At 37.8% G+C, this 11,503-nt stretch overlaps 1 protein-coding gene across 3 annotated transcripts; it reads right to left on the bottom strand.

Annotated features, from left to right (window-relative positions):
- Nucleotides 1–539: 539 nt before the first annotated feature.
- Nucleotides 540–5,001, bottom strand: LOC129300365 (probable serine/threonine-protein kinase At1g54610). 3 transcript variants are annotated; one of them, XM_054938930.1, is made up of 8 exons: nucleotides 4,843–5,001; nucleotides 4,309–4,648; nucleotides 3,896–4,180; nucleotides 2,749–3,066; nucleotides 1,915–2,142; nucleotides 1,744–1,844; nucleotides 1,538–1,658; nucleotides 540–1,075 (listed from the first exon to the last, which is right to left on the bottom strand). In XM_054938930.1, exons 2-8 carry the CDS (start codon nucleotides 4,633–4,635, stop codon nucleotides 830–832), a joined length of 1,626 nt encoding a protein of 541 aa, XP_054794905.1. In that variant the 5' UTR covers nucleotides 4,636–4,648; nucleotides 4,843–5,001; the 3' UTR covers nucleotides 540–829. The 3 variants fall into 3 exon arrangements, with proteins under 3 accessions (XP_054794905.1, XP_054794904.1, XP_054794906.1); XM_054938929.1 differs by having other exon boundaries at nucleotides 4,309–4,996; XM_054938931.1 differs by lacking the exon at nucleotides 3,896–4,180 and having other exon boundaries at nucleotides 4,309–4,996.
- Nucleotides 5,002–11,503: the final 6,502 nt, after the last annotated feature.

An 11,503-nucleotide genomic window follows, 5' to 3' on the forward strand; every position in this document is an offset into this window, starting at 1 on the left:
GATAAAAATTGATTAAACCAACAATATATTTTAAAGCAAGAAAAATAAAATGAAAACATATTTAACATGTTTTTTTTGTTTTTAAAAACAAAAAATGAAAACATTTTTAAAATAATTAAATCTAAAATACTTATCTAAATAAGTTTTTTTTTTTTTAAAAATAAAAAAACAGATTTTGAGAACAGAAATCAAACAGGCACTTCTAAGAATCAAATTTTGTAAAAATGAGAGGCTACTTGGTTGAGGGTGAGTAAATATGTCAAGTTCGATTTTTATATTTTAAATAAGTTCTATTTTAATATAAATGTAATATAAAATAACAATAATTTTGTAACTATCCCTCCTAAAAGATGAATTCATCATTTAACTTTTTCAAAACAATTTACGGTTTAAAAATCTTGCATGTAAATTGGTGCTTATCGTTAATCTTGCATGGAACAGGAGACTTCTAAGTTGAAAATATCAAAAATGACAAATGGAAATAAATTTATTGCTTACTTTTTTTTGGGGGTGGGGGGGGGGGGGGGCTGCTTTCCAACTTCAAGAACACTGGCGGGTCAAAACGGAGATGAGGCAGTTCCTGGGAACTGTACAGCAAAGGGATTCCATGATTCCATCCTAACCTAAATATACAAAACTAAGGATCCCGTCGTACATTATACAGCAAAAACTATATATATCAAATGAACCAAAAACAAAATTAAAATGGTAGCAATATGAAAGTGGGGGAAAAGAATTCAGGCCCCACCTCGAAATGCCAAGAACGGCAGAGACTTATTTGCCCCAAAAGTAACAAAAAATCCATTTACAGGCCTACTTGATGAATTGATTATTTGAATGGACGCATGAGTTTCCATGATGAATCTGTTTTCTTTGTCTTCTTACCCCTGCAAGGTCCTGCAGGTTTTGAATTAAATATTGCGGAGCTAAAGGAAGCATCCGTTTCAGTGGCACCAAATGAGACAGGTCCCTTGTGAGATGCACCCAATGGATATCCAACGGCCCCATCTTGATGAGGTGGTGGGAATTTCTCACTCTTGCTTTTTGCGTTTGCATGTGTCACCACTCTCCACCTCTGCAATTCAGTGAGAAACACGTGACATGTGATGTTGTTCCAGGCAGCAAATTGGAAAATATGCTCAAGTCCAAAGCTCAATTTACCATGAGTGATCCGATAAAATAACGTGACTCGCGAAGTTTTATGACTTAGGTTGAAATAAAATAAAGACTCGTTGAAAACAATATACATTTAAACTGTCAGGCTAACCTAAGATCAGAGAATCCAAAGCATGCTGAAGAAACTGTGTCTAACATCTTGATCAGTATTATAATTGATTGCCCAGAAAGACAAGGATTCACGAAAATCAATGCAGTCAAAGGGAAGCCCGGGCCCGCAATCATAAAAGCATACGGCATAGGCATGAGTTACTGGTTGAAGGCAGAGGACTTAAAAACTTCATAACTGCATATCTAAGTGAGCTGAGGCCAGTTTAAGGGAAACTCAAAAATAAAATAATAATGAACACATCTAACGTACATCTAAGTTTGATTGGATCTCTGCATTGGCTTCTGGGGCTGGAATTGCCCGACCACGATCACGTACTCTGACTCTTTTGGCACCATCAATAGCATTATGTTTCCCATTTAGAGCTTTTTGTCTGAAAGTGAAACAAATCCTATCATTGTCAGCACCTAGACGAAATCAGTACCAGAAGTTATCAAACACAAGAAAAGAATTTGAACCTTCTAGCTTCTTCATCTCTCAGTTTTATATCCAATTCTTTGCTGGGAGGATACTTTGGCAAACTTGATGGTTCACAAGCATAGGGCTCGGTGGTAAAAAACTGCAGAGAGAAAAAGCTTGTAAATGTATTACATCTCAAACATAAAGTTAATCCCACAGTCACCACTCACATCACTATTTAGAGCAGCCAAGGCACGGCCACGATCATCAGGATCTATTGAAAGAAGAGTAGATATTAGATGTACGGAAGAAGGAGGGAAATCCTTGAAGGTTTCCAAAATGCATCGTTTATATGGCTGCTGTGGCCTGAAGAGCGTAGCATTTGGCAATTTAAATTTCTTCCAGTAATCTTCAGATGGAGAGCCACATAATTTAAATATTTTGTGCAGTTGTTCAACCTATCAAGAAAAAAGATTCAAAATCAGTCAAACGTCAACCTGAAAAATGCAATTGAAGAGCAAAAAGTACATGATAATGAATTGATTGCAGAAATGATTTGCTAATTAATTGTAAAACAGAAATATCAAAGTTTACATTCAGGAGTTATAGAAACTTAGCCATACACAAGCCACTAGTGGGTACAGTGTTTACAGTGAAAACATTCATAAACTAATTTGCAGTTCACTCTCCAAAAATATTTAAAAAGGTTCTCAGCTTCAGTTAACTTTTTCCTTCTATTGTCTTGGTCTTTAATCTAGTCATCTTACGTTTGATGAATCTCATCTAATCCATTAAAATGACAACTCAATGACATCAAGAAAATAACTAATCAGGTTGATGAAACAGCTCAACATGAGCCCATAGCTTTCCCACCAACTAAAAAGTATCAAATAAAACAGTAAGAAGTCAACCTTCTCCCCAGACACACACAATAGAACAAAATGATAAGATAAAATGGGTATCAAACTGGCACTATACACATAACATATTTAAAGGCAGTTTAGAAGGCAATAGATATGATAGTATTAAAAGCTAGAAAACAGGATCAATACGAAAAGCAAGACCTCTGTTCGACCAGGCATGATTGGCTTCCCATTAAGCAACTCTCCCAAGATGCAGCCAGCACTCCAAAGGTCAATACCAACACCGTAGTATGTAGCCCCAAGAAGAAGCTCAGGAGCACGATACCAAAGCGTAACAACTCTACTTGTCATGGGCTGCTTGTGCTCAGGATCATAGAAAGCTGCCAGTCCAAAATCTGCAATTTTAAGGATTCCTTCATCATCAATAAGCAGATTGGAACCCTTGATATCACGATGCAAGACACCTTTGCTGTGGCAATGCTCAAGGCCAGAGAGTAATTGCTTCATATAGCATTTCACCTGCCAAAGAGAAAATACTGAGAAACAAATCAGCCTTTTACTATGACTTCCCTCTATCTCCCCCCCGCCCCCCTCCTTTAGATGAACAAATGAGAAGAACCTCTTTGACACTTCATCAGGCATCAATGATTTCAAAACTCCTCAAATAATCATATCAAGAATAAAAATTTCACGAAGCAAATAATGGATCCCGATTTGTTAGCCATTAACACTACTTGATTAAAAAAAAAAAAACACTTCAAGGGGGGAGATATAACATAACCACGGTTGCATCACAATTCAATATCCAATTAGGCACCTTGTATCAGTATTTGTAGATATAGAACTGCAGACGTTCTTGACAAAGAGGAGGAAAGTTCCTTCATTTCAGTACTCAGTACTCACATCCTAATAAATAAAGTAAAAGTTAAATGACCTTGCTTTATGGAGGCATATGTCAGAGGAACTTTCAATACAGTTGCATTAAGGAGGAATGTAACTAAAAAGCATCATACCAAAATCTTTACGCATCATATGGATATGAAAAATACCTAAACAAAACATGTATAGAACAATGCATGGGACCCAATACAACCCAGAAATCTCAGAGCAACATCAAACACCTACACCCCATACTGATAATCACTGAAAATAATATAGGAGTCGAGTCTAAACTTAGCAAGGAAACAAAATGTTAACCTAAAACACTATAAAATCACAACACCACCGAAGGATGAAAGCTCAACTATAGCTAGTATGCCCAAACTAAAAGGCACAAAAAAAAAAAAAAAACCCAATCAGATGGGAAATACTATCACAGCGAACAAACTTGAGCTTAAAATTGTCGTACTTGAGGCTCAGTGAACTTAACACCTTGCCCAGCAGCAAGCCCAGCAAGATCATGTTCCATATACTCGAATATTAAGTAAAGGCTGCATGACATTCTAGAAGTAACCAAGCCCTCGAGTTTCACGATATTTGGGTGATCAAGCCGCCTCAAAACAAGAATCTCTCTCGCCATGAACTTCACACTCTCTGGCTCCAGATTATCAAACCTAACTTTCTTTAGAGCTACTGTCTTTCCGGTAAGAAGGTCTCTCGCTTTATATACATTGCTATACGTCCCTTGTCCAATCTGAAAACCCAAGACACAAAAAATGCATTCTAACACTCTTAAACTTTCAATTTGCGAAAAAGAAGAAGAAGAAGAAGAAGGAAAAGAGATTCGGCAATCACAGAAATAAAGTCAATCTCTCTGATCACCTTCGCGAGTTTCTCGAACGTGTTGGCGCGCCGAGGAGCCCAATCTCGAATTGCGTCGCCAGCCACAGCCATCAACCAAGATGGCCACCCCTGTTGGGTTTGAGCGCAAGGATCAAGACTAGGTTTCCGTCGTTCCGGTCCCGGGAACTGATCAACAAATTCGCCGCCGTGCTGCCCAGTCCTTTGCTTCTCCTTCGCTGTCCCTTCGCTCCCAACCCTAACAGCATTACCTCCGTCAGCAGCACAGTTTTGCTCACGACGGTTCCGAGCTCCGGAGCCCGCCCTGCGGCCTGCATCGTCCCTTGCCACTCCGAGCACGCAACCCATCCGTCAGCTTCGTCTGGTAGCAGGGAATCGAGATCACATGGGAATCAAAAAATGAGGAGTCTCGCAGGCGGCAGATTCCGATAAAGCAAGGAGGACAGAAATCGCCAGCGATCGCCGACTGGGTCGGCAAAGGTGGGGATTGGAAAAGCCCGCGAATGGGGAAGGTAAGGACAAGTTCACTTAGAAGGAACAAAAGGAAGGACTCACCGGAGTGGGGTTCTGATTCTCTACTACGAGAGGAACATGAGGAAACCAGCCATAGCTTCGGAAACAATAACGGAATTGCCACTCTCTGTTTCCGAAAGTCCGAGATGGAGCTGTCAGTGAAACCGAAACGGGGAAGACTGGAGACTGCAGAGCTACAAAAATCCAAAACGACACAGCATGATAAGGTCATAGATCTTGGAGGCCGAAAAAAAAAAAAAAAAAAGTCAAGCTGAGTTCCTCTGCCACAAAATGACCCAAAAGAATAGTTAATCACATTGCAAGTCTCTAATTACATTAATTCGCCTTTGAGCTCATTGATTTACTAGATATAACTAATTGACTTCCCAAAATGAAAATGCTACAGTGGCTTGGGTTTGTGACCATAAGAGAGGGGCATTAAAATATTGGAGGGAAATCAAAGTGACTTCCACCAACCAGCCCCTCGCAATAAATGATGTAATGACTGAAAAGCTGTAAGATGTGCGTACTCATTTTTTTTCCCCGAGTGAAAAGGGGATTTCATTGGCTTGAAAGAACACCGTACAAAATTGAAGAATCAAAGATAGAACAAGATTACATCAAAGACTTAAAGGTGGTAAGGGCTTTAATTGTGACGTTAACAATGGCTCTGATTTGGACAAGGAAAGAGTCCACAGTGAAGTCAGCATCAGTGAAGATCCGAAGGTTTGTAGCTTTTCAAAGTTTCCAGCAAACACTTCTGATTCCTATTTTTGAAGAGTTGCCAAGAAGAGGGGACTGAAAAATGTTAAGCAGCCAAACGTCAATATTAGCTTTAGAAAATTCTTTGAAAATGTCCGTTGGCATAATTTTCCTCCAAACGTGATCAGAAAATGACCAATCTTTGAAGACATGATTAATGCTTTCAATAGCACAAGGTAACTTGTAGGGATTGCATCCTTGATCTTGGGTCATCTTTCTTCGAAATCTCTTTGCATTAGTGAGGAGTTTACCTTTGAACAAAAGCCAGATAAAGGTTTGAACTCGTTGCGCGATAGGCAACTTCCAAATAAGTTTCCATTTTTCATCTTGATTGTTCTAGTTCAAAGATTGGTAAGCTATATAAGCAGATTTGACAGTAAAATTACCTTAGGAAGTTAAGTGCCATGTGCAAGAAGGCTAATTAGTACTATTGACGTCAATAGTATAATCCTTGATCTCACATAGAATAGATTGGGGAAGGAAGTCTTGAAACAAATTTCATTTCCATTGCCTATATTCATCAATAAAATCTGAGATTGGTTTCGATTTTGCAAATTGATCAATATCAACATATGAGAGAAGGTTAAGAGGCCCAGAGTCGTCGATCCGGAAGTCGCTCCAGAACCAAATTTGTTTCCCACTGCTTAGGTTCCACTTAACATGCATCATTGTGTCCCCCCAAACTTCAGAGATATTTTTCCAGAGATAAGAAGGTTTACGTTTATGCTTTAAGTAGGGGGTAAGGCCTTTAATGCCATATTTACCTCTTAAGACCTAGACCCAAAACAGATTAGGCTTAACAACTATTTGGTAGGCTAATTTGGAGAGACAAGCCTTGTTCTGTGCTTTAATATCAGTGAGTCCGATACCACCATTGAATAACAATTGGCATACTTCTTTCTATCTTACAAGATTAACTCCATGATGATCATTAGTGTAACCCCAAACAAATTTTTTGATAAGTTTTTCAATAGCTAAACAGCTAGAAGATGGTAATTTGGCACTTTGTATGGTATAAAAGGGTATAGAAGAGAGAACCGACTTGGTGAGAGTGATTCTACCAGCAAGTGATAATGATTTACTTTTCCACCTAGTTAACTTTTTGTAGAGCCTCTCAAGGATATAATTGTAAGTTCTAGTGGTGACTCTGCCATTGATTAAAGGCACACCAAGGTATCTAAAGCATCAGTTCTCTTAAAGCCTAGTTTGTTGCAGATTGCATTACAAGTGCGATCATCCATATTTTTTGAGAAATAAATCTGGGTTTTGGCTTGACTAATAGTTTGTCCTAAGGATATGCAAAATTATTGTAAGACTCTGTCAATAATTTTGACTTGAATCTCAAAAGCTTCACTAAAGAGAACTAAATCATTTGTAAAGAAAAGATGTGAGAGGGAAACTCCTCTCTGGCCCAGTTTGATAGGATGCCAATTATCTTTGTTTACTTTAGTCATGATTGCTTGTGAGAGTCGCACCATACAAAGCAAAAAAATAAGTGGAGATAAGGGATCCCCTTGTCTAATACCCCTCTTAGGATAAAAGGGGCTCGCAGGCTTACCATTTTGTATTAGTTGCATAGAGGGGGTGGAAATACAATTCAAGATTAAGTTTACCGTAACCCCAGGCAGCCCCACATCATTGAGAGTTTCTTCAACAAAATCCCATCTTAACTTATCGAAAGCTTTTTCTAAATCCACTTTAATGGCCATCCAACCATTATGACCTGACTTTTTCCTCATGGAGTGCACAACTTCTTGGGTAATGATGATATTATCAATGATGTTTCTACCTTGCACAAAACTAGTTTGATAAGGCATCACACTTGAAGGCATAATTTTACTTATACGATTAGCAATAACCTTGGTGATAATTTTGTATGGTACTAAACAAAGGCTAATTGGGCAAAAGTCTCTCATATGTTATGGTACATTTACTTTGGGAATGAGAGCAATTAGTGTCTTGTTTAGCCAGGGGTCAAGAGGTTTACCAAGCCAAAGATCTTTAACGAAGTTGAAAACACTATACCCCACTAAATCCCATTGATTTTGAAAGAAAAAAGGGTTGAGACCATCAGCTCCAGAAGCCTTCAGTGGTTTCATAGCAAATAGGGCTTGTTTAACTTCCTCATAAGAGATAATTTTAGCCAATCCAAAAAAGGAGGAGTTCAAAAGTTTTGGGAACATACCTTTAATTAGATAAGGCGTGAAAATGGGGTCCTTAATAGTATACAAATTGCTAAAATAGCTTCGAGCCATATTTAAAAGTGAGAGTTCATTCGTGATCTAGGACCCATCATTAGATTTAAGCTAAGTGATTCTATTTTGATGTTGGCGAATAAGTGCTTGAGTATGATATAAGGAGGTATTACGATCTCCCAAGCAAACCCAGTTCGTGGAAGATTTTTGAAGCCATAGCAATTCCTCTTGAAGGCAAACTTCCTCAAATTCTTCCCTTAAATGAATATCAAGATCAAGGAGAAAAAGGTGATGAAGGAGAAGATTCTAATTTTCACTGCACTCCCAGAATCCTTACTTGCGATCTCCTCTTCCTTTTACTAATATCACCAAAAATGGATTTATTCCAGGTAAAGACCTTAGATGCAAAGACTTGAATATTGTGAGCTGAATCATGATTTGGGTCCCAATTTTTTTGAACCAAATTAGGAAAATCTGGATGAGAAGCCTAACAAGCTAAGAACTTGAAGTGTTTGCTATGGGGTATAGGCTTACATAATCCCAAGTGAATCAAAATGGACCTATAGTCTAAACAAAATTTTAAGAGATGATCTACCCAATTAGAATTGTAGCGACCAAGCTAGGCTTGATTGCAAAGAGCCTTATCCAAGCGTATCATGAGTGTACCCATTTGCCAGGTATGTTTTGGGCCATTAAAGCCCATGTCAATGAGCCCAATGTTCTATATGAAGGATTTAAAAAGCCAGTTATCTATTAATTTTTCTTCTAGTAGACCCAATTCGGTCATCACTATGTAAAATGGCATTAAAATCTTCGACCATAAGCCAAGGAAGATTAGAGGGAGGAGCAACATTGGATAGATCTTGCCAAAGGAATTTTCAAAAACAAGCACCTAGGCTTCCATAAATTGCTGTGAAGAAAAAATTGCTTTTGTCTTTTATGAAACAAATCTCCATATGTACAAACTGGAAGTGATTAGCTATGATATTAACTTTAACTTTATCTGTCCAAAGAATTTAAATTCCTCTAGAGAATCCCAAAGCTTCAATTCTATGGGAAAAAGGAAGACCGAGTCTTTTGATGACTTTATCAGCTTTCACTCCTGAGATTCTAGGTTCAATAATAATAAAAATGTCAGGTTTATTGCAAGCAATAAAAGATTTCATGGTAGATAGGAACCTTTTATTAAAGGATGCTTGACAATTCTATGTAAAAATAGACATAAAACAAATTAATTAGTGCTCAGAAGCCGAGCTAAAATCAACTTCTTCAACCAACATATCTATGTCTTCATCATTAACCATCTGGGGGTCTTTCTCCTGAAGACCTCATGCGATTTCTTTCAATAATTTGACTGAAAGGCTAGAAGAATTCCCTTTAGGCTTGTCCTTGAAGTTATGAATTTGAAGCCAAGAGGAGAGTGGAATGCCTTTAGCTGAGGTACGTGGATTAGGAGGCTTAGGCTGAGGCTTTGTCTGGCCATTAAACATTAAATGGGCTTGTGTTACATCAAGATGGCCTAAATATGAAAGATGGCTTGAGTCTAGTTGGATTCTCAAGTGAATTCTTTCGTCATACATAATAATGACTTGATTATTTGCTTTATCCAATGATGTGGGAGCTTGAACGGCTTTATAGGCAGCAGTGTTGAAAATGCATTCTTTATTAGGAATGGTCCCATGGCTATCCTTTTGTTGTTGTCCTGCGTCTACTTTTTTTTATAGACTTTTGTCTCTTTTAGTTTACATCGTGAAGATGAGGCCTCCCCATTAGTAACGGTTTTAGGATAGTCGCACACTTTGTGCCCTTGATCCTCTCTGTCTTTTGCCATATAAAGTGCTTCAAACCTTGAGGACATTGCTATGCCATTGCTAATAACAACCTCGTCACGTTTCTGACCTCCATCAAACCTATCATACCTAATGTACCTATGCCTGGGCTTTGGCGCGTGCATCCACTCACCATACTTGGTCTGCTTACAAATGGCTATGGTGATCGGAGGATCTGAGATCACTGAAGGCTGCCGATGCTTCGTCAAGGATTCCATTTTTTCTGGGCAACTATTTTCGAGATGGCTGTAGCGTCCACAGTCATAGCAAATTAGTGAAAGACCTTCATACTTTACATAGATGATCTCTTCATCAACTTAAATTTATGATGTGAGCGGCTTATTCAAGTCAATGATAACAGCTAATCTTGCAAACTCTCGTCTGACTCTGTGTTGTCATCAATACGAATGACTTGCCCAAAAATGCTATCAATGGAGCGAATGATACTTTTATGATAATACCTAGCTGGTAACCCAGGGAGACGAACCCAACCAATAACCTGATTAATGGCATGGTTTTGAGGCTTAAAGGTAGGCGTCCATGGCTAAACAGTTAAATAATGGCTAAATATCATCCACGGTCCAGAGAAGATAACTTTCTAAAAGTCAAGCTCATCTTGAAATTTTACTAAAAAATACTCCTCGTCAAGGTTAGTGAGTTGGAATTGCCCCGAAGGTTCCAAATAGTTTGGAGTTACAATCTTAACTGTCTGTAGCCTATCGTTTTTCCTAAGAGCTTGATAACCACAGCGAATCCTATTTTCTTATTAAGCATATCCAGAATCTAAAAGGAGAAATTAATGGAAGGAATACCATCTTGTATCTCTATAGTCATATTGTCTTTACTAAGCTTGATATCATTGTCATCTTTAGATATCCCAATTTTTTTATTGAGCAGCTTATCCTTGAAGGATGGCATAGGGGATATAGCAAGATTAGCCCTACCATACATCATTTTTTGGGATGTCGGAGAAATAGCAATATGCTTACCATCATTGGTAGGTTAAGCTTTATCAGTGACCATGAGAACTGACGTGTTATCTTAAGTTTCAAGAACTATTTTAGGGGAAATGGTTGATGAGATGTGAGAATCAACATCAAAATCAGCATCCATAGCGTCTTCAACATTTTCCTCTTCATCTCTTATCTTGACCTTTTTCTTGGATTGATCATCATCAAGGTGCAATGGAGGCTCATCTTTAGGACAACTTTCAAAGACATAGCATTCTTCTATTGCAGTTCAGGATGATGTGCGTACTCATTTTAGTACATCATCTTTGGTCCTCAACTATATCTCCATTTGATGCGTCTAGCTTAAGTTAGTAAGCTAATTCTTGAATTTTATTTTGCTTTACTTTTAACCACACTCTCGTGCATAAATGAGCTTTTATGCATACAGGGACAATTCGTCTGTTAAAAACCTAACTTTTTATTAATTAAAAAAGTTCATATATAATGGTATTCTGATAATTAAATTCTATACATAAATGGAATTTTTGCGTGTCACGTACAATTTGTTTGCTAAAAAACCTAACTTGTATTCATTAAACAAAGTTCATATATAACCATTTATTTTATAATGAAAAAAAATCCATGAGCTCATAAGCCCAACTAAATCTCAAAGCTTCAATTAAAATAAGATAGTGACATAGCATTCTCTAACACTAGCTTCAATCCAAAATCAACCAGTTGGGTAAAATAAACACTAGATATGAAGCTAAATAGAGCCCTCCAAATCTTGGGGAGGTTAGAATTGACATCAATGATTCGGCCAACATTAATAGTGCTATTATCTGTGGAGGCATCATTAGAAACAATAAGGGTAATTAGATTAAAAAAATTTTCAAATACCTTAGCTATCATCTTAGCACAACAACTAAATTTATAGAAATTTTAAAAGGTCTTAATCTTTACTGGG

The sequence above is a fragment of the Prosopis cineraria genome, unplaced genomic scaffold (genome assembly GCF_029017545.1).
Source record: "Prosopis cineraria cultivar Desert tree isolate PC_DT_omini unplaced genomic scaffold, ASM2901754v1 PC1553, whole genome shotgun sequence".
NCBI lineage: Eukaryota > Viridiplantae > Streptophyta > Magnoliopsida > Fabales > Fabaceae > Prosopis > Prosopis cineraria.

What these genes read in the sequence shown, in the direction of transcription:
- LOC129300365 (XM_054938930.1), bottom strand. Translation starts at nt 4,635, where the DNA reads ATGGGTTGCGTGCTCGGAGTGGCAAGGGACGATGCAGGCCGCAGGGCG. An exon ending in TGGCTGCTCTAAATAGTGAT is followed by an intron (nt 1,845 to 1,914) that starts GTGAGTGGTGAC and finishes TTCTCTCTGCAG; the next exon opens with TTTTTTACCACCGAGCCCTA. An exon ending in AGAGATGAAGAAGCTAGAAG is followed by an intron (nt 1,659 to 1,743) that starts GTTCAAATTCTT and finishes TTTCACTTTCAG; the next exon opens with ACAAAAAGCTCTAAATGGGA.